Source organism: Lipotes vexillifer, unplaced genomic scaffold (genome assembly GCF_000442215.2).
Source record: "Lipotes vexillifer unplaced genomic scaffold, Lipotes_vexillifer_v1.1 scaffold785, whole genome shotgun sequence".
In the NCBI taxonomy this organism is placed as follows: Eukaryota; Metazoa; Chordata; class Mammalia; order Artiodactyla; family Lipotidae; genus Lipotes; species Lipotes vexillifer.
In genome coordinates, this window is record NW_006791778.1 from 1,389,941 (window position 1) to 1,414,056 (window position 24,116).

General features: G+C 36.8%; 1 protein-coding gene across 1 annotated transcript; it reads right to left on the reverse strand.

The window, feature by feature from the left end:
- Nucleotides 1–398: 398 nt before the first annotated feature.
- Nucleotides 399–24,045, reverse strand: HOATZ (HOATZ cilia and flagella associated protein). The gene is made up of 6 exons (XM_007464665.1): nt 23,817–24,045; nt 23,296–23,334; nt 22,744–22,814; nt 3,434–3,493; nt 2,768–2,820; nt 399–598 (listed from the first exon to the last, which is right to left on the reverse strand). The coding sequence occupies exons 1-6, from the start codon at nt 24,040–24,042 to the stop codon at nt 541–543; spliced, it is 507 nt and encodes a 168-aa protein (XP_007464727.1). The 5' UTR covers nt 24,043–24,045; the 3' UTR covers nt 399–540.
- Nucleotides 24,046–24,116: the final 71 nt, after the last annotated feature.

The following is a 24,116-nucleotide window of genomic DNA, read 5'->3' on the forward strand; positions in this document are numbered from 1 at the left end:
TAAGACAAAGGAATGTTGAGCCAGCTAGTCACAGAACTAGAAGCAATTCACTTCTGACTTTAGACATGTTCCAGAAACTGAGTAAACCAAATTTTGGGAAATGGATTTTTTTTTTTTTTACTGCAAGAAGACTTTAAAATTTTCAGGACTGCCCTTTCATCTCTATTTCCTTATTAATTGTTTTTACTGGTGGTCTACAAGTTGAAGCACATAAAGCCCCTGTTTCTTGTTTATCTGATATTCATAACATAGATCAAATATAGCAATTTTGGAAATACCCTTCAAATGAAAACAAGATAAATAGGAGTTTGTGAATGTATAAGATGAGAGAGACGATTACTGTGTGGTACCAAATACAGTGATATTCACTAAGTAAAATAGACACAAGTATTCAATAACTGGTAAAATTCCTAGAAGTGTTGCATATTTAACTTTTATTTCTTTGTCTAATTTAACTGATTCCAATGATCCTGATGTAAGAGCAGGTTGTTTCAAAAGTGTAGATCTAAGTGAGCCATCCTCTCCCATGTGTCAATCAAATTAGTCCAAGGCTTTGACTTCTTCTTGGTCTTCTTTATCTGACTCTGAAATCACTTTCCTGTTGGCAGTAACATGAATCAGTTCCAATACACAGAACTCTGTAGTTGTGAACACAACGTGGCATGAAAAAAACTTTTGAAAGTTTCTCCAATAAAGATTTACTGTCTTGCATTCTGACCATGCCTTAAATTTTGCAATCAAGTGTAAACTTCTGTGTGGGAGGCGTGGTCATTCCACTGTGAAGTGTGACTTGAAGGGCACGGGAGCAGACTTCCTAAACTTAAATATATTGTGCTCACCTGAGTCAAACTTCTGAGATTTCATCATTGGTGATTGATTTCTTTGGATGACCCATTGCTCCTTCTTGTCAGCCCTCTTTTCGATGCAAATATTGGATAAAAAAACATAGTGCCACTGAAACTTTACTATGTACACACTTTCTAGTTCTTTCTTTCTGACAGAAGGGGACCTGGAGTATCCTAAGATCTGATGAAGGAGTGATGGTAAGAGCATATCTGTATATGTGGGGAAGGTTTGGGTAGACAGGAAAGGATGGAGGGAGGAAAAAGAAAAATTGTGTTTAAGATATTTCACAAATTAAAAAAATGTTTACAAATTACTGTACAGTATAGAAACACCACTTTCTAAATTAGCTAATGCTAAACTACATGACATTTTTTAGCTAAAATTTTTTGTTACAGGGAATTCCCTGGTGGTCCAGTAGTTAGAACTTGGCGCCTTTGCCATCGGGCCCAGGTTCAATCCCTGTTGGGGAGCTAAGATCCTGGAAGCCACTTGGCATGGCCAAAAAAAAATTTTGGGGGGTAACAAATATATTCTGAATGCCTACATGGAGGCAGTGTGCTAGGCACTTTGGGTGACCCAGTTTCTCACGGAACTTACAATATAGTCAAAGACGAGTAAAAAATACGTGAAAAGTTAAATAACAAGAGATAATAAGAGTTGAATCATTATAAAATATGGGCACAAAGTACTGCATGACTAACTGCCAAAAGAATGGTGCAGACAGTGACTGTGTAAGAAGCTCAGGGAAAGAAGATTTCACAGTGAAATGGAAGAGAATTCAAGGCTTCAGGACACAGGAGGGAGGCCAACCTGGTACACAAAAGGGAATTAGGTAAGCACTTAAATCATTAAGGGAATTATCTGTTCAAGTAGTGAAATACTGTTTTACTCTTAGGTGAATCTACATGGATAGTAACAGGACTGTTCTGATCATTCCTATAAAAATATGCACAGAAATCTAAGGTACCCAGACAGATCTGCTGATACAATTCAAATAGCAATCTTCATTATTTGAATCAGATAAGTGAACTTTTGACTGGACTGGTTTTGCTTCACCCTTAGAAGCTAAGTCAAATCATCTAGCTGAAAAGCAAGTAATTAAGTTGTTGAACATTGTATAGACAATATAGCCAGGTGATTAAGTGATCTTTCCATTTTTTCAGAAGTTTTAAAAATCAGCATAGACATATTAATTTTTCTAATAACATCTGATAACATTCAAGGAAGTCGGCCTCAATACCAATGAGATAAGAATAAATATTCTATTACTTTTTGTTTTTCCCTGAATGTAGTATGCAAATAAATATTTGTCAAATTAATGTCGAGTTAGCCACATTGGGTTTCAATCAGAATACAATAATGAAAATATTTACATTTTTTATTAGGGATTCTTTCGTGATTAACCAGTGATAGCCAGTTTCCTTTAAACTCTCCTGGACCGTGTGCCTGGTGCTGCTCTAACATTATTCCGGTGATAAGGCTATTAACCCGTCACTGTGAAGCTAGAGCCCTTGCTACATGAACTTAGATTTAGCAAGCTTAGGTATGCCTTTGGTGGTATCAGAGTTGATAATCTAGAAGACCTGCTGATCTGCCAAAGATGGCAGGGCTAGGTGTGGGTAGGGGATAGGAGTGCTGAAGGGGAGTGATGGCAGGTGAATACAATTATCCAGGATGAGAAAGGAGGGGAAGAGAATGTGTACAGACTCGAGGTTGATCTACTCTCCTGTTTGCACCAGTTTATACTTGCATGTTGCACAGACATGTAAGTGGGCACAGGCTTTAATGTAGATGAGCAGAAGAAAGTTTTCTCAAGGCAAGAAATCTCTAAAACAGTGGGTGGGTTTTTAGAAGATTTGAAGGTAGGGAGCAAACTGATTAAAAAAAACAAGAAGCACTTCTTTGACCGAAGTAAACTTACTTTGCTTCGTGTACTTTGGCTTTTGGTTTATAAGGAAGGGAAACCAGTTCTTTCTAAAACAAAACAAAATAAAAATAAAAAAGGAAAAATTTTAGTTCTTGCACTGACTGAAATTTACTTACTTGAAAAAAATCTGAGGTAAAATTATCACAGAGTTTATAATGACCAGCTTCTTAAACCTGGAGACTGTGGGGTTGGAAATGGTCCAGATTAGGGCATTTGGGGTTCATTCAGAAGAGTGTGTTTGTACATCCGGAAGTGTATGCGGTGCTATTGCTTTTATTGTTTTTTCCTCTTCATTTAGCATTTGTTTTTGTAGGATCTAAGCAAGATCAATCGTTGTAAAACAAATACTAGCAATGAAGTAGCCCATGTTAATATCCTACGGCTTTACAACATGTGACAATAAACCCAGAGACAAGAGCACCATTTCTGTGCCAGCAGAGTTGCACACCGTGGAGATATCTTTGGTTTATCAAGGACTGTCAGATTATCTGATGTCTATGCCCTGCCCCCTCCAGCATATAAAAGGCTCTGGACCATGGACACCTAGATTTAAGGAGTAAAGCTATAAAACCTCTCAGAATTTGCCATAGTTCATATCACCACCACCCCCCACCCCGCCCTGCCCCTAGGTTTATCTGAATGTCTCACTATCACTCTCACCGAGATCCTTTCTTCTCTTTGTTTTCTTAAGAGTTGGATAATCTCATCTCTCTTTTTAGCCTGTTTAAAGGAAAAAAAAAAAAAAGAGTAGATGAGTCTTTTGACTCAATAATAAAGCTATGTGTCCATTGTGGGGGTAGGATTTTTTCCATTTTCCTTCTTGTATTTTGGGGCAGAACTAAAAATTTTTTCCATGATAGATTTATACTTTTCATTTATAACATAATTCAGTTTTTATTCCAGAGGATGCTGCTTTACAAAATAATTGGATTTTGATTCTAAATGGAGAGAATTTTTCTTGCCCATATAATAACTTTTATTGACTTTACTACATGAACCATACTAAGAACTTGATATGTTTTATCATTATTTTCTTATAATAACTCAGAATTTTGACATCACTATCATCCCATTTTATATATGAGGAATGTGAAGAATACTAAGGTTAAATACCTTACTCAAGGTTTTAAGTGGCAGAACTGGATTTGATACCAGCTCTACTTGAAAACAAAGCCCAAGTTATTGGCCACCACACTAAATTGCCACTAAATGGTAGCAAGACACAAAATCAGCCAGCTCAAACAGCATGCCACCACGTACATCCACGGCAAGAGGGCTCTTCTAAGTGGCTTACATACAGAACAGAATCTCACACTCCATTGCTCCTCTGTCTTAAGATATTGAGACATGCACATCTTCAGGTTAGTTTTCTTAAGAGTAAAAAACAAAACAAAACAAAACCCCCCCACTATTTTAGTGCAGGCACAAAGATTTATCAAGATATAGACTGTATACAAAGAGGCAAATATGGGTACAAAATTTTTTTCATAGAATACAGTTATGTTCAGTATTGGAGATGGCGAGGCAGAAAATCGCATCTGGAGTGTTTGAGAACAAGAGGAGAAAGAAATCTGAGAATCTGACAAATCAAACTTGTAGGTTCAGATGGCCAAATAAAATGAAAGAAGCTCTGCTTAGATCAAGGCTAGAAGGAAGATATAACTGAGAATGGACATAGATTTGTCATATCTCGGTAAAAATTCTGTCATCTATCCATCCATTCAAATTTATTAAGCACTGCATTATTTTCCTAGGGCTGCAGTAACAAAGTATCAAAATCTAGACGGCTTAAAACAACAGATATTTATTGTCACACGGTTCTGGAGGCTAGAAGTCCAAAACAAGGTGTCAGCAGGGCCAGGCTCCCTCTGAAACCTGTAGGGGCATCCTTCCTTGCCTCTTCCTAGCTTCTGGTCATTTGCTGGAAACCTGGGGCTTTCTTTGGCTTGCAGCTGTGTAGCTCTAATCTCTGCTTTCGGTGGCATGTTGCTTTCTCCCTGTCTTCACATGGTTGTCCTATGAGGACACCAGTCATATTGAATTAGGGGCCCACCCTACTCTAGTATTAACTTCTTAACTAATTTTAAACACAATGATTCTATTTCCAAATGAGGTCACTTTTCATGGTACTGGGGATAAGGACTTCAACATATCTCTATTTTTGGTGAGACACATTTCAATCTGTAATGAGCACCTATGATGTAACAGTACTGTGCTAGGGGCTGAACAAAATACCATTCTTGCCTGCCAGGTGATGGCAGACTTGTGGAGAAAAAGACAATAGTCTCACCTCACATATACTACAATGGGATTAGAATAGGATGAAATAAGAGAACCGAGGAGGCACTCTCAATTCAGATGAAGGTGTGTATGTATCTGTGGGGGAAACTCAGAGAAGATATCCCAGTGGAGGTGATGCCCAAGATTAGGCCTGAAAGTGTAGTCACCAGATTAACAGTACAGATGGGATGGGGAAGAAAGCTTTTGAGGCAGAGGAAACAGGGTGTGCAAAGCCCTGGAGGCTGCATATTACTAAGTAATTCCTCAGGATGAGTCTTTAGTCCTGATGGCTGCAAGAGAAGCTGCAAAGCTCAGGCATGCTCCACCGAGACGTGGGAGGAGGAGCCGTGCTGGTGCACAAGTAATCGGCAGAGTACACTGCTGCTTTGGCTTTGCTTCATTCCGCTCAAGTCATATTAATCTTGCCTTTTAAGAGCCTACAGAGTTTTAATTTTATTTATTTTGGGACAAGATTTCTTCTTTTTACTTGAATTTAAGGCATCATGTATCACAGATATTGAAAGGAAAAAAAATTCAGGGTCTTTTAAAAACTAAGCTTATTTTTTTTCCAGTTATACATATACATGTATCTATTCTTTTTCAAATTCTTTTCCCATTTAGATTATTACAGAATATTGAGCAGAGTTCCCTGTGCTATATGTCCTTGTTGGTTATCTACTTTAAAAGTATAGTAGTGTGTATATGTCATTCCCAAACTCCCAGTTTATCCCTCCCCCACACCTTTCCCCTTTGGTAACCCTAAGTTAGTTTTCTGTGAGTCTGTTTCTGAAAAACTAAGCTAATTTAAAAATACCTGTCAATTTGCTATGGATTGAATAAAATAATGTCTATAGAAAAACACCTGGGATATTTTCAGTGTAGATATTCAATGTTAGTTTCTTTTCCAACTTTCCCATTACACATGTACTCAGTGGGAATGAAATGCTCCCATACTGTGATTACACAGCACTTTATACCCTTATTACAGTATTGATCTTACTTTCCCTGCTTTATCTCATAGTTGCTACCATGTCTCTTTCAGAGTGTTACTCATCCTTTTATCCTTCCTTAGAGCTTAACAGTGCCTTGTAAATGATACTCAATGAATTTTTGTTGAATTGATTTGTCATGATATATGAATGAACCCACTACACTGTCTAATGCACAATCATTAGTCTAAGCAAAAAAAAAAAAAAGTTTTAGAAAGTGAAATTAAACAGTGGGTAAGTTTAGTTCTTAAAATCCCCTATGAACAAAACTATATGATTATTTTCTGTGTAACTATTGGGTAGTCACAGGCAAGTTATATTGTCATAATGCTTCTAATACAAATGAACAAATATTTAGTTATAAGACTCTAAATAATAGTAGGGTAAAAAAGTCATTCATTTAAATTTTGATTTCAGGTGCTTTTTTATTATAGTGGATTATATTACAAAACTTAATCAGTTTTGTAATATAATATAATGCACCAGAAACAAAGTTTTCAAATATGATTTGATTTCTGCTTCCTGGACATGTTTCCTGGGAATGCATAACAAAACTACTGTAGGCAACTGTGTCATCAGAACAAAAACAGTGCCAACTATTCTAAGAAACCTCTGCCAGGATAACTAAATACATTCAGTGGTAAGAGAAAATTCTTACAATTTACTTTATTAGTAGGGATAAATAATTTACTTGTTAGTTTCATAACGACAAAAGAATTCTCATTTCTAACCATGGTGTTTCGGTTGTGTACATTAATGGAATTTATAAGACATTTAAATCATTTATTAATTCTTAAAATAATAGCATAAGGGGGTCAGAATTTATACTTATAATTATTTTTTCAGTTTTTGCTGTGATATAACTGACATACAACACTGTGTAAGTTCAAGGTGTACAGTGTAATGACTTGACATAAATATATATTGTGAAATGATTAGTACTTGAGTTTAGTTACCATCCATCATCTTATATAACTACAAAATTTTTTTTACTTTTAAAAAAATTTTTTTTTGCGGTACGCGGGCCTCTCACTGCTGTGGCCTCTCCCGTTGCGGAGCACAGGCTCCGGATGCGCAGGCTCAGCAGCCATGGCCCATGGGCCCAGCCGCTCCACGGCATGTGGGATCTTCCCGGACCAGGGCACGAACCCGTGTCCCCTGCATCGGCAGGCGGACTCTCAACCACTGCGCCACCAGGGAAGCCCTTTTTTTACTTTTGATGAAAACTTTTAGGATCTACTCTCTTAGCAACTTTCCAATATACCAGTACAGTATTTTTTATTATAGTCATAATGTTGTATATTATATCCCCAAGACTTATGTATCATATTTATATTTTAATGCTGGATATTTTCTTATATTATACATTTTAGTTATATTACTTATAGTTATATCCTACTTCCGAAAAAATAAATTACAGAATAAAAACTGATTTTAGTAAGTTAGGATATGATCATTTATACATTTAATATCTCATAGAAGGTTAATGAATTTTAGTGCCACTTCAGGGATTAAGCTGCTGAGTTCTCTATTTTTCGCTTTTCAGAGCCAAACAATTTGGGTGGCAACATAGATTAGTGGAGTCAAATACATGTGGGTCTGAACCCCAATTCTGCTGTGTGATTAATGGCAAGTAATATCTTAACTATTCCTTCTGGTTCTTCCTTTCCTCCTTCCAAATGTAATCACTATCCCGTTGGTTAGAGGTTTGTGAACTTGGGTAAATCAAAGAACCACTTCTCTGAGTATTGATTTCTCATCTATAAGGAAGGTTGTGAAAACTGGAGATAATACAAACATTGCTTAACAATGCATGGCATACAGTGGATATTCAATAAATGGTAGCTATTATTATTATATAAAAATTTTTTTCAATGCTTTCAAAATGTGAAAGAGTGGGAAAAAGGAGGAAAGGATGGATTACCCACCTTCTGTGTACAGGCATGGAGGATTTTTGATGATTCAACCTCTTACCTACAGGTGAGTTAGTGAATAGAGTTGGAAGGAAGAAAGGAGAAACAAGGAGGGATATCTAAGATATTACTTGCCCTTTATGCAGTAGAAATTCCTCTACAAATTCTCCAGTGTATTATAAACTTTTTCCTCAGTTAAATTTCAGTTATAAAAAAGCTCTTAATAAGCACTAGACTCTAAAAGAAAGGTCCTTTCTTCTCAAGACCTGGTTCTCATATGAAAAATGCATTTCTTCCTTGTATTATGATTAAAAATTTTTGACTGAAACATTCATCAAAGATAGCATATGGTAGTGTTTATTTCTCTGATTACCTATCTACATTACCAAAAGAAAATTTCTCTTGACCACCACAGTATAGGAGACTAATTACTGAATTTAATCTTAAGAATATCTTGGAAGAGTATTGAACTGGTTCCAATTCAATAAGCTCTTTGCTTAGTTACCTGGCAACCATCCCGATACCTAGAGAATCTAGAAACTCTTGAAACCGGTGTGGTATAGTAGTTGAGCGCATTGGCTCCATTGTCAGATGGACCCAGGTTCAAACTGTCTTTACTATATTTTAGCTGTGTGACCTTGAAAAAGTCACTTACATGTTTCTGCTTCAGCTTCCTCATTGGTAATTATAAAGCTTCTCAGACAAAGCTGTCTGATGATTAAATAAGAATATGAGTAAAGGACTTAGAGTATATATGCTGTGTAGTTAGTTCTCAAAAATATTACTATTCTCTGGTGAGAGGAAGAGATGGTTGGAAAAGGAAAAACACTTGAAGAAAACAGACTAGGAAGCAATGGGGGAAATATATTAACTCAAATAGAAATTTAAAAAATATTCTTTCCATTGGCTATCAGTGCAATACATGCTCATGACACAACCATTAAAACGTGAAAAAAAGCACATAAAGGAAAATAATATTTACACAAATTCATTGCTGAATCTAAAATCTTAATATAAGTTTAAGATTTTAAAACATGTAAAAATTTTAGATGAACCCTAAAGGACCTCTAAAATAAATAATCTAAGGATTTAAAGATAATACATCAAAGGGAGAAAGGCAGCTAGGGGAGCAGCTTAATGATCATGACACAAAAAGCATGCTCAGTGATGAAAAGAAGATAGCAGTTCATCCAATTAAAAATAAATGGAGATGTAGAGGCAGGAACAAACTTAAAGTTGCTGAAAGATGGTGATAAGCCTGGCTTGACTGGGACAAGATGTTTGTTTGGGGGAATAGAGGTATATAGGATAGGATAGTTGAATGGCATCATGCTGAGGACATTGACATAAAGATAGCTCTGTTTATACTTGATTTAGTAGAAGATAGGAACTATATTTCTGACCTCAATATTAATGCTAGAAATAAAAAAGAGATAAGAAGACTTCACAGATTTGGAAATTAAAAAGCATACTTCTAAATACTTCATGGGACAAACTATAAATCAAAATAAAAATTTAAAAAATACTTAAAGTGCAATAATAATGAAAACATTATATAGCTTGTGAGTTGCAGCTAAAGTAGTACTTTGAGGGCTAGTTATAACTATAAATACTTATATTAGAAAAGAGATAAAGTGGAAAATTAAGAAACAAAGTGAGAAGGGAAGGAAGTTAGAATGAAAATAAGAACTAACCCAAAATTGAAGGGAGAAGTAATAAAAATCAAGAACTGATAACATAGGAAACAAAAATAATGACAGGATAATAAAAACAAAAGTTGGTTTTTTGAAAAGACTATTAAAATAGATAATCCTTTGATATAATTACTTAAGAAAAAAGGATGCAAATGATTAGAAATGAAAAGGGGTAATAACTAGAGCTCAGCAGAGAGTACAAAGATGATTAAAAACACTATGAATCCTTCACACAAATAAATTTGAAAATGTAGATGAAATGGACGATTTCCTAGTAACTTACCAAAAAGGGAAAAAAAGACCTATTTACTCAAACACGAAAACAAAATAAACAAACCAACCAAACCTATAGTACTTATGCAGATTAGCACCATATTTTTCATTTCAACTAATTTTAGTCAATATTTAGCTCATGGGTTGGGCTTGCCTTGGATTGAGTTGGGTCTACTTGCTGTACTATCCACCACTTCTAATAACCTTGGCTTCTAAGTTAGCTTCTATACCAGAGTCTTTTTCTAGGTTTCCAAGAACTGTTGCAAAGTGTGTGTATATAGTGGAATATAGTAATATTCTTTTCTCCCTTGATTTTCGACAGGGTTCTAATTGAGAACCCTGATCTAGACCTGCAGAATTATCATGACATTTACCTCTTAATCTATATTTGTAGAGAGAGGCATTATGATAAAATTTAATTATATTTTATTTACCTGCAATGGTTAAATTAACTTTGCCCACACATTTTGCTCCATAGTTGAAATTTCAAAATATACCTTCAGTGGTAATTTTTCTTTTTGCAGATGATGAAGATAGGGTTAAGAAAAATATGTGAGAGTCTCTTTACAGTATGAGCAAGCCAGTCTTGATTGTGTCGTTTAATCAGGATGTAGATACCTGGGCGACCATGTCTTTCATAATCTACTCATCATCCTTTGAGATTTACCACTTTGGTCAAACCATTTCATTTAATACTAAAGCTTATTTTGTACTTCCTAAAATTTTATTTTTCAATTTTGGGTTAAAAAAAGAGGGAAAGCAGAGAAGATAAAAACAAACTTTCAGGGGCTTCCCTGGTGGCGCAGTGGTTGGGGGTCCACCTGCCGATTTGGGGGGTGCGGGTTCGTGCCCCAGTCTGGCGCCTGGGCCCGTGAGCCATGGCCGCTGGGCCTGCGCGTCCGGAGCCTGTGCTCCGCATCGGGAGAGGCCACGGCAGTGAGAGGCCGGAGTACTGCAAAAAAAAATAAAAATAAAAAATAAATAAAACAAACTTTCATTGGGTACCTGCTGGATGTCAGGCTTTGTGTAATTCCTTTAATCCTGAGGTAGATGATATTATTGTCTCTTTACAAATAGAAGGAACTCAACCAACATAAAAATTAACGTTTCTCAGGGTCACTTAACATTAATTAGGTACCTAGTAACTGGCAGAGCCAAGGATTCAAACTCATTCTCAGTTCTGTTTGACTCCATGCTTCTTTTGCTATACTACTTAAAACACATAGTAGAGACTGTGGCACACTTACACAAACATACACACACATACACACACAGTAACAGAATGGTTTCTTTATTCAATCTTGATTCTGGAAATGAAGAATTAATTAGGATTAACCATGGTGAAGACGACAGTCTCTGCTCTCACCGAAAAATTTATATTCTAGTGGAAAATGTGTGCTATGGGAATACACAGCAGGGGGAGCTAATCCAGAGTGAAGTCTGCTTGATCAAAGTTAATTTACTTATTTTATGGGATCATGTAGCACTTTGCAAAAAGTGGTTAAAGGGTAAAGAATAGTTAAACTATAGTGGTACCTATAAACTGATGAACTTTCTAAGATCTTATTTAATGTATGCTAAATATTTATGATGACTTTTGATTATAAGTATAAAATGAGAATTACAGTACATTCCAATTTTAGAATATTACCTAAGCAGAACCAAGTTCTGTGGTTTTACAGAGATTAGAGAACATTATCTGATGTTTTTCTTTAGGCTCCAGAATTTAATTTTTATCTCTATGCCAATAATTGCAAGTTAAATGCCCGATGGAATCACAAGGGAGTCTTAGTTCTTATTCTATACAGTCAATCTTCAGTAGCTTCTATTCCTGTTCTGTTACAAAATGCAGTTGAGGGAGGTTAGCATTACTATTGGCTTAAGGTAAAACTATGTCTCACATTTGGGCTTGATTCCAAAAGGCAGTATGTGCCTCTTGGCCTGTTGATTTTGATAGCAGAATGCTTCAACTGTGAATTTACTCTATGAATTTACTACCATTTCCCTGTGTCTATTAATTGAAATCTGCTATGTAGATTCTACAACTTCCATATAGTAAATTTATATCTACTACAATAATAAGATACAGAACTGTTGGCCCGCAAATGATCTACCATGTACTTTAAAAGATAGCCTGACTAATCAGAGAAAAGGCTTTCTCCAGCTCTAATCTGATATTTAGAAGGTAGATCTAAAGGCAGTCATCTGTGGGAGTGGATGGAAGATGTTAGAGGATTATTAATCGGAGGGAGGAAGAATGCTGACTTGCAGAAAAAAATGCACATCTAAGCACATTTTCATACCTCCTGAAAATTGCCTGATCCTGGCTCAATTCCCAGCTTGGGCATATATAATTTTCATTTGAAAAATAGTGGCTTACTAAAATGAGAGAAACATATCAGACATTACATAAAAGGGAGTCAACAATTTTTCTTAAATGTAGGTTTTGATAAAATATGAATTTATCTGTTTTGAAAAAGAAAAAAATGTGTATTTTCTTGGTTCTGTTATATATTTTTTCTTAATTCTGTTACATATATTTTAATGGAAAACCAATAGTAATTACCTGAAGAGCATAGCTCTTATTTTATTTTTTTAAATACTTTTCCTTTTTAAAATATTTATTTATTTATTTATTTATGTTTAGCTGCGTCGGGTCTTCACTGTGGCACGCCGGCTTGTCTCCAGTCGTGGCGCACGGGCTCCAGAGCGTGCAGGCTCAATAGTTGCAATGCATGAGCTCTGTAGTTGTGGCGTATGGGCTGCACAGCACGTGGACTCTGTAGTTGTCGCACACAGGCTTAGTTGCCCCGTGGCATGTGGAATCTTAGTTTCCTGACCAGGGATGGAACCCGCATCCCCTGCATTGGAAGTGGATTCTTAACCACTGGACCACCAGGGAAGTCCTGCATAGCTCTTTTTAAAAACTGCTTTACTTATTTATTTTTTAAATTTCCCCAGCTTGTTTTTAATTTTTTTTTTTTTCCGATATGTGGGCCCCTCACTGTTGTGGCCTCTCCCGTTGTGGAGCACAGGCTCCGACGCGCAGGCTCAGCGGCCATGGCTCACAGGCCCAGCCGCTTTGCGGCATGTGGGATCTTCCCGGACCAGGGCACGAACCCGTGTCCCCTGCATCGGCAGGCGGACTCTCAACCACTGCGCCACCAGGGAAGCCCTGTTTTTAATTTTTTAAAATTTTTATTGGACTATAGTTGATTTACAATGTTGTGTTAGTTTCAGGTGTACAGCAAAGTGAAAAACTACTTTAATGTTGCTTTAAAAGGCACTTATTTTTTAAAAAAAGCAATAAGTGAGATTTGAACTTTCATGTTGAGAACAATATGAGTATAAAATGAATTATTACACCTTTAAATTCAATAAAGTATAGATATATTAAAGATACTTCTATATATGATTGAATTATATACTACTGATGATTCGGTCTACGATAATTACCAAGACTTGTCCTTAGCAAACAAGTAACTGCTGAGTCTTTAATGTTTTCATCATGTTGATGGTTACATAGATATGATGAATGGGTGAATGGGACTGACCTCATCTTTCAGGTATGTCTCTCCTGTCCTGCCCATTAGGTTGTAAGAAGGAGAGGGTGGGGGATTCTCCATCCAGATGACTCTCTCTCATCTCTGGCCCATACTTCTCTAGCCCATATATTTAGCCCACAGGCCTATTTGACAGCTCAAACAGGCTTATCATTGCTTATCTCAAAGGCACACTCCATGAGTCTAAAACTGAACTTCTAAGCCCTTCTGCCTTCCCCCAAAGCCCCCAACACCTGACCTTTATTTAACGTTCCTTGTTTCAGAGAATGGCACCATCCATCCTGTTGTGCAAGCCAGAAAACTATGAGTTATCTTTGATACCTTGTTATGCCTCACCATCCATATCCAATACACAACTGAAGTCCTACTTATTTTACTTCCTGAATATCTCCTAAATCTATCTACTTTTTCCTAATCCAAGCTACCATCACCTCCCAACTGGATAATTGCAATGGCCTTCACTCTGGTTTCCACTTCTGCTCCAGACACTTTTAATTCATTCTCTTGAATTTTTTCAAACAAATCTGATATTATCATCCCCCAACTTAAAACCTTTCAATGGTTTCTTATTGTTTATGTACTATGGCCTAACCTTCCCATCACCACACTGGCCATTCAGCTTCGGACACGTGCTATGCTGTTTCTACGGTCCGGAATGCTCTCGTGGTGCTCCCTCCACTGCTCCTTCTGGCCTAATTAATGCCCACTCTTCCTTCGAATCTCAGCTTAACCTTTGCAGAAATTCTCCCTGACTCTTTTGGTTGGATCAATACTGCCCTATTAAATGTTCCTCTAATATCATGTAAAATTCTTCATAAGTATCTCTCTCCTTAATTAAATTGCAAGTTTCAGATAAGGACAGAGTTTGTATCTTGTTTTTTGTTGCTGTTCATCATTGTTCTCCAGTGCCCAGCACAATGCCAGGTGTACAGCAAAGTGAAAAACTGCTTTAATGCTTGCTTTAAAAGGCACTTATTCTTTAAAAAAGCAATAAGTGAGATGTGAATTTTAATGTTCACTCAATAAATATTTGTTGAGTGAATCTTGCACAATTTTTCCAAATCAGATTCTTCTAACTTTTGGCTTGGGGTCTTATCCTACTGTTGATGTCTTTGCTTGGCTCTTCTTGCCTGAGCTTGACGTTGTCTCTTCAGCTATGGCCCTTTCCTTGCCTACGTCTCTTCTTTTTTTAAGGCTACAAACTTTTCAACTGCTTTGGGCAAACATTCTGTAAAGTTCAATTTGGCCTTCTGACCCTACACTTCAGTGCAGGGCCCTCACCTGTATGCATTGAGACCCATACAATGTCCAATCCAACTTCACACATAGAGACTAATGTCTATACCTACTCCAACATCTACATTATATCTATTGGGAACATTTACGGCCATAAACCCCAGAGAATGCAAAGGTAATATATAAAACTTTATAACCACAATTACGAACTATCTTTTTTCTTTCTGTTTTTACTTATTCAGTGCTCTAAAAATTTATTCTTTAAAATAAAAGTTTCAAAGTTTAGATAAAATATCTTAAATAACTTCTAAGTTTTTTCAAATAAATTACCGAATTAGTGTTACAATGAAAATATGCCTTTTTCTTCCTTAAATAGTCATTTAACAGAGTTTATCTCAACAATAGAATCAATTATTGGTAAATTGATTTTTGAACAGTATCTTTTGGCTTGGCCAAGAAAAAATTAATATAGTTAGGTGAATTGTCTCATATACTGATGGCTGTAAAGTAGTTTTCTGGGTATGACAGTAGGGAATGACACAAAAGTTTAGGAATGTGATTGGAGTTTGGGGGAAAGGTACATGCTTCTAGGAATTTGCTTTTTTTTTTAAATTTTAAAACCAAGCCTATCTCTGTACCAAAGTTCTACTATATAGAATATTGTCTTGTCCCATGTGTTCAAGTCCTTGTCTTGTTTCTTTGTCTAGTATCCCCAACACTCTGAGACAGTGGTCTTGACTTATTTTCTACTCCTGATGCTGAATTCTAATTCCCACGTCAAGATTTCTCTTACATGCTGTTGAACCTTGGCACCATGATCTTAAATTTCCACTTATTGCCTTTTCCTGGTATCACTTCCTTCAGAGAACTGATAATGCTCATTGACTGTGATTTTCTTCTGTGGCCTACAGACTGTATTTCCATTCTTGTCTGTTGCTTGCACATCCTTTTCACAAGTGACTACATGTCTGTTCATTACCTCTGAGTCTGTGAGGCCTCTGAGTCTTGGTGAATCCTATTTTGGACCGTCCTCCTATTAATGAGTACCTCATATGCCATCCAGCTCAAGGAACGGGACTATCATGCAGGATTCTGGTCCAGACAAGTTAACTCATCTATTTATTCACTCATAAGCATTTATTTGGTAGGTTAGGAGATCATCTGATATTTGTCAGATAATAATCACAGATATAATCCTGTGATTATAAAGTCGAAGAAGTCATGATCATTTTCCTTAAGAAAGTTAGAGCCTGCAGGAGAAATACCTCAACTACACCACAGTACATACCTCAACTACACCACAGTACTATATGTCAGTGATTATGACTGGGGAATACACAGGGTACTAGGGAAGCACAAAAGAAGGGGCATTTGTTATCAGCCTGGGGAATATATAAGGATGAGGAAAGACTTGAATGTGACTATTTTTGAATTGTTTTTAAATACAAGTAGGCATTAGCTAAAGGGAGAAACGGGAGAAAAGCATTTCCAAGCGGAAGAAACCGTAGACTCAATGTCACCGAGCTGATCATGTCTCCTAGGTTCCTGCCTGTCTTTGATCACAACATTTCACCAATGGATCAATATATAGCCTTGTTTTATGTGTATTTCTCTTTATAGACACCTTATTTAAAATACCTTGTTGATTCATCAACATTGAACTCATAGCCAACAGCACTTATAACTCACGTCTGAATAAAGCTTATCTAATGCATGTATTTTCTCCGTAAGGTATATCACAACCTTCTTGCACTTAAGAACACTAGACAGTCCTTCAGCACTTGGAGGCTATTTAAAACAGTGAAATCATTAAAAAAAAAAAAAAAAAGGCAAAAAACGTGGCACTTAATAAACTGCAAAAAGGATACTGTTCACAGTATGAGCTGAAACAAGAAGGCAGAACATTGCCTTGTTCAACCTCAGCTAGGAACATGTGTGTTGGGCAACTCAAATTTTCTCTGCTCTGTGAATGTCCTCCAATGACCGTGAAAGTGCTACAGGTATTGATTTTGGGGTTACAAATAAACTGTTGCTAGTGAGCTAGTAAGTGAATTTGCAAATATGGAACTGTGAATAATGAGGATTGACTATATTACCAACACAGTGGCTTGGGGAACTGCACAATCTCAGGAGCCAAATAGACAAATGGCTGTATCACCTCAGGCTCCGAGGGTATGCTTGACCACACCTATGGTGACTAAAATACCTTAGCATGGAAAGTGATTAAATGGTGAAGTAAATATAGATACAGAAAATTTTAAATTTTCTTATCTGGCTCCAATATAACTTACCTACATATCTTTTCATATTGCCGTTGATAGAGGCAAAGGGAAAAGGCAGATTATGGATTTGATTTCAGGTACGTTGTATTTTCTGAGTTACCTGATCCACAGAATTACCCAGTTCTTCAATAAATTCTATTTGATTCACCCTACTGTTTATAAGGTGTTTACAAATTTGAACAATAAGGCTTCCTGTAGCTGGAATCAAATTGATAGTTCTGCCTTTATTTTAAAAAATACACCATCCTTTTTTGCTTCATTCTGTGTTCAGTAGTTTAATTTAATCATGTTTGACCAGGAGGTAGATAGTATGGGTCCTTGCCTAATTGTACTGCAGGGCTTAAAATGCTTTTATTTTGTTCTTAGGGTGAATGTATACAGAAGAGAAAGTATACAGACCTTTGGAAAAAAGAGGATGCGATGCATTTGGGGCATGACCCTAACCAACTCTGGGGCTGGGTCTGCCTGGGGCAATGAATTCAGCTATTTGATCTCAAATCTCATTTCTTACCCTGAGTATCTTTTCGTAGATGTTGCTAAAGAAGATTAAGAGGGGAACCTCATCTGTCAACTGAAAATGTTTCCCAAGATTGAATAACGTTTGAAAACAAAGTGGTACAATAGAGGATTTAAAAGAGTGATTCATATTTATGCAATCTTTTAATTATCATTTACTACCACAATATTTGCTCGCTACTGTGAATGCACAGTCCGTTTTATGATTCTTCCTCTTGAATTCTTTGACAAATTAGGAACAACAAGAATTTAAATAAGTATCTTTTGTTGGTGAAGGAGAAATCCACCACTTCCTAATGGTATTTATTTTATGGAGGAAAAGGAACTTTGTTATTATTACATGAGGGCAGGAAAGCAAAATTAAAACAAAGCCAGATAACACTGTGACTGAGAAAAATTTGGTTTGTCTGGGAAGCCATTCCTGGGCAATTTGACAACAAAGAGGATTTTCTTTTATCTGAGCATCCTGGGCAATGACACTGAGGAAGTTTATTGTATCTTTGGTTTGGCTCTACAAAACTGTCTTATAATGATTCTGAGCATCCCTTTGAAAGTGTAAGATAATGGAGGATAATGTTAAAGTTTTCCACTTTCATGATTCAGTGTCTAAAAATACACCTTTGTGAAACTTCTTAGACTCTTTTTCTAAGAATGTTCTCATCATAGCATGATTTGCTTCTGGTTCACTGAAGCACCATATAGCAAATTGACTTTTGAGGAAGACTTACACTATGGTCAGTATTGGTTGTACAGGTTGTGTGACTGAACAGATTAAAACCCAATTCCCAATAAAGAGTACATATTTATTGTTGTTCTGCAGATTGCATATTTTCCTTGTGAAAATCTTTATATTCACTCATGTTAAAACTGATTCCAGATGGACATTTCTAAATACGTCATCTATATACATGCCTTAAAGTACTGCTCTGATCTTTTCTTCCTTCTCCCAGCAAATGAATTATTTATAATTCTTTTCATAAAGAGATAATCAGCTAAAGAGCTTTCTTAAAGGTGGCAGAAGTAAAAAGCAAATTAGTTTTATGATTCAAAGAATTAGCTGACTATTCATTTCTTATAATGTTTTCAGACTACTTTAGAACTCTCAAAGGAAGAATAATGGTCCAGTAGAGTGCTATAAGGTTTCCTTTATGGACATAGTAAGCCATTTAATCTTGACAGACTCAAATTGTTCTTGATTTTCTGCCATGGGTATCCATCACAGAAATACTACTTGTGATTAATAGCATTTTGTCCACTAACCAAAAGCATTTATAAGGTATACCTGGAAAATATTCCAAAATGGAGGATAACATTAAAGTTTTAAAAGTTTAGCAACTGAAAAATCATTATCAGTTGGGGAGAAAAAGCTATAAAAGTACTTTTAGGAGAGACAGAGATAAATTTTTAGATTTTCATTAATTTTAAGGAGAAAGTGGAAGAAAAACCTTTAAGAGACATGATGGGAAATATTTTTTCGCTTTTTATAATGAAAATTATACCAGGCATTTTACTTATACAACTGTATATGTTCAAAATATGTAGATTCTCAAATTGAATAGATCATTGTAAATGTTTTATTAGTTACCTAGAACCTCCCACCTCCCCATTTATGTTCTGCCATTAAGGTAAGAATTCTAGAATGGTGGTGGCAGCAATGCAGAGAGAGTACTACGGACTTAGAAAAACAGCAGTATCCAAAAATAGATTCTATGTTTTAGTGATTACAGGGAGTCACATTTCCTCCCATCATATATAGACCCAGGAGGTAAGAGCAAAACGCGATGCGAGGGGATATGCTAAATTGGTCCTAAGGCAGACTTGCAAACAGACTAGCTTTGGGGAATATTCTTGCAAAAATTGTCAGCCTAGAAAAATTTGCCAGATATGTATATGTACAAAAGGCTAACCAAAATGGTGTTATCACTGTGTACAGCATATGTTCACTGATTAATTCAGTTATGAATTTATTTATTCAATCAACAAATATCGATATTTACTGAGTTTCAATAGCCAGAAAAGCACGCGAGTTAAGTAAATAAGAAATGATCTCTGCCCTCATGGAAGAAAAGAGAGTTAACATTTGTTGAGAGAAAACAATGGCCCGAGTTAACATTTGTTGAGAGAAAACAATGGCCCGGTGCTTTACATATCTTATACCAACTCGATGAGGGTTATATTTTTATCATTCCTCCTTCTCTACCTGAGGAAGCTGAGCCTCACAGGGGTTAATTAAATAGGCTGCTCAAGGTCACTCATATAGTAAGTGGCCGAGTCAGACTTCCAAACCCTATGGTGCCTGGAATTTAGCAGGAAGGACAGAAACACACCTATAACACAATTACCTATAACACAGATCGTGACTTGCTCTGAGAGCACAGAGAAGGGAGCTATTCATTCTGTTGTCTCTAAGTCACCTCTGGGAAAGCTTCACAGAGAAGTTGCATTTGAGCTGGGCCTTGAAGGTGAATGGGGGAGAGCATTTTAGGTAGAGACATGACAGTGCATTGTAGGTTGAAGAAACAGCGTATAGTCACTGTTTCTCATACTTGTATTCATACCACAGTTTTGAATTTTAGAATATTTGGCAGCATAGCTGAACAATGCCGTGGCCAGCAATCATTACAACACAATGAGTCTCACAGGCTTTGGAGTTAGGAGACAGGCTTTGAATCTAGGCTCAGCCACTTACCAGTTGTGGGAACTTTGGAAAATCATTTAAGCCTTGTTTGATTAAATGGGAATAATCATCATGAGGCTATTTGAAGGAGAATATGAGTTGATGCATATACAGTGCTTACTTTAATATATATAGCACATGGTATACACTCACTAAATTGGGTGTTATGAGTACCACATCACAACAGTATCTGAGGATATCTGTAAGAGCCTTCAGTTATTACACAGTTCTCTTGCTTTTTTTCACCATAGCATTGTTTGACTAGAACTGTATCGTACCAAACGGATTCAGCTCTCCTATATACTTGCAAGGCACAGTTTCAGTAATATTCTCTTTCTATCCTGCTGGCTTGCTGCTTGGTTAGGCCTCTTATCTTGTACTCTCAACATAATAGAATCTTCTTTATACTGCATTGCAGGACCCACTTGACTTAATGTACAATTTGGCAGATATCACAGTATAATGTGCATGTTTAGGTTTAGAAAAAATATATTTTACCCATTTACCACTTTGGTAGCACATATGGGGAGGGGTACACAGTGTGCCCAAGACTAGTGGTGAGAACCAAGTGTACAGAGTAGGCTGCATTGGGGGTAGGGTGGGGTATAAGGGGAAGGAGGAAGGAGAGTGGTAGAAGCCAGTCAGGTTATAGACAGACTGGAAAAGAACTTGAATACCATGCTGGAGAGTCTGGTCTCCATCCTGCAGAAATGGAGAGCCAGGGAAAAAAGAACAAAAGTAGTTGTATGGACTGAATTGTGTCATTTCCACCCCCACTCCTGCAATTCCTATGTTGGAGCCCTAACCCTCAGTGTAACTCTATTTGGAAACAGATCCTTTAGGGAGGTAAAGTTAAATGAGGTCATTAGGGGCCCTAATACAATAGGACTGGTGTCCTTACAAGATGGGGAAGAGACACTAGAGCTTTCTCCCTCTGCCATGTGAGGACGCAGTGAGAAGGAGGCCATCTAGAAGCCCAGAAGGGAGGCTTCATCAGAAACCAACTCTGGAGGCACATTGATCTCAGACTTCCAGCCTCCAGAACTGTGAGAGAATAAAATTCTGTTATTTAAGCCACCTGGTCTGTGGTATTTTGTTATGGCAGCCCTAGCAGACTAATACAGTAAGAAAGCAGCACAATAGGATTTGGGTTTTAGGAAGATAACTAGTGCAGCATGGAGGATATTCTTTGTTTGGTCAACTGTATACATTTTTTGAAACTCAGTTCCTTTGGGAAGATTTCTTGATTCCTTAAGCTTGACTTTGATGTCCTTCAATGTGTTCCCATAGTATTAACTGCATACATCTATCATAAAAATGTATCATAATTCCTGCCTTTAATTGGCATTCTCGCCCACCAGATTATAAACTCCTTGAGATCAGGGAACACATCTTGTCTTTGTATTCCCAGCATCTAGTACAGTATTTGGCACATGGCAGGATCTCAATAGATATCTGGGAATTAATTAAGTAATTAATAATAGAAGAACGTGAGGCAAGGAAATCAGTTCTAAGACTACCATTAGCAGAACATCTAATTGTAACTCATCATATTGTCTTGTTTGACAAAAGATGAAAGAAGTTGATAATAGTCTGTCTTTAATCTTTTATTTCTAATCCCTTCCAAAAATGAAATTAAAATGCGCTGAAGAAGTCAACTTTTAATGATTTTTTGCTTCACTGAAAATTAGGTTCCCTTCCCATTATTAAGTGCTGGTATAAATATACATTATCTAATATCCTCAAGAGAGAATAAAATGCTGACTATTTCTAATCACTTAATTTGTTTGGAGGAATCACCAAGAGTCCACAAAGGAAACTAATGTGATCAGCAAACTCAAATGCATTGTTCTGTAATTTATGTAGAATTCCCGATAAGTCTTTTGGACTTTGCCAATACATCTGTTGATTAAAGACATTAGGCCAGACAAATCCTCTATCTGCTTTTATAGTACAGGAACAGTTAGAGGAATGGAATTTATCCATTAACCAAACAAAATGTTTCTATAAATCACTGTACTAATTGTTGAGTTAGAGGCTGTGCCTGCAAAAGAAAAGCAAACAAGGGATGTTGCCAAGAAGAGACACGTTCAGTTGATTTGACAACACCAATGTGTTTAATTGCAGCCTTTAGGCAAAATGGTTCTAGATGATGGACTCATTCCTCTGATCATTTAATTTTGACCTATTAAGATAGTCAATTCTATTCAGTTTTTCCTGTTCTTACAATATTTCTTACAACACTGTATATGGTTTGGGGCCTTATTGGGTGGAAAGTGTGTGAATCCATCTTTCCCCACTTCCCTCTGATTTCATTGTTCTTACACATCCTTGGGCTTTTGCAGAGGCTGAGAACAGCCAAAGTTTAATAGAATTTCTTAAACTTAAATTAAAATTCTAATAAAGGTTTTCCTATTGCTCAAGCTGATATACTAGAAGCAGAAAATTTTTATATACATACGTTAAAAAAAGAATAATTGGGATGATTTGGAAAATAATAATGAAATTTTAATGAAAATCAGATGACTTTCTGCAATATTGGCCTACCTTTTGGAGATACTTTTTTTTCTCCTCAGATTCCTGAATCTTTAGGGTTTCAGCAGTGACATCTCTTCTCTCTAAAGAAAACAGAATCAAATACAATCTCAAATAATTTTATCATGATTTTACAATAATATGGATAAAAAATTAAAGTTTTAAAGGTAATACATAAAGTTGGAAGGTAAACACAAATACGTACTGTCTTGAAACTTTATGAACCAGATTCATAAATAACTGGAGATTGAATTAATTAGCTCTGGCTGCAGGGAACCTCTAATCTCTTTAGAAGAGGAGTAGCGGGAGTCCAGAGACAAGAAAAGGTCTCTAAACAGAACTTATTTGCAGTATCATAGATTACAATTTCTACATTCCTATTCAATATGTTATAGGAATTTAGGCATTTTCCTCTGGATAAATGGGGTGGTCCCTGAGGCAGGGTCTTGGTATGCAATTCAGAAAGTTATGCCAAAGGAAGAAGCTGTATCTTTACACTTATTACAATTTTTTTTAAGAGTCTAGGAATCAGGATATTGAAAGTCGTAAAACTTGGTACTTAACTGCTTTTCTCAAGGAAAAAAGGCTGGAAGTAACTTTTCTCTAAAAAATACAAAAGGGAAGTAGTCATTGGAAAAACCACAGCATTAAAGGTATTTAATTTTTCTATACCTGTAAAAATTGCTTAACAGTTTCTCATCTTAGGCCTTACAGGTTAGGGAACTTGGTTCCTAATGTTGACTCTGCCTTCAACCTTCTCTAGGGCTTTCACTTTGGAACTCTATTATGTAAAAAACCATCCTTCATATCCTTTCTGCCAACATATAACATTTGCCCAGATTATTCTATACTGTTTAGACAAATAGATGTCATAACCAAGGGATATTTTCAGATGGACTTTTAGATTAACAAAGATACCACTGATCATTTTGGGGTGGAAGGATTGCTGGGAAGATTTTAGAACTGTTTGTACAGGGTTTTAGACATTTAGAATTAGGTTCTGCAGTTTCTCCTGGGAGGGGCTCTGGTGTCTGCCCCGTGGTTAGGCAGGAGGTAGAAATCGCTGACAGGAGGCAGCTACTCACCAAGCACACTGCCGCTCGAGGGCCGCGCCACCCGCAGACGCTGACTGCTACCTCTGGACAGCACCAGCTGTGATTCGTTAGGGGGATACATTGATGCCCCGATCCAGAACTGCTTGGCCAAGTTGGCATCGCGATCCGAAGAGCCGGTGAACACCAGTAATCCCTGCGGGTGAGTTTCACACGACTCCCTTCGGCTGCTAAGACCGTTGCTGGGCCTCGTTTCCATGGCAACACAGGATGCTTCTCCAAGCTCCCTTGCCCTTCTCCCAGCCCCACCCCGCCCACCCCGCCCACCCCACC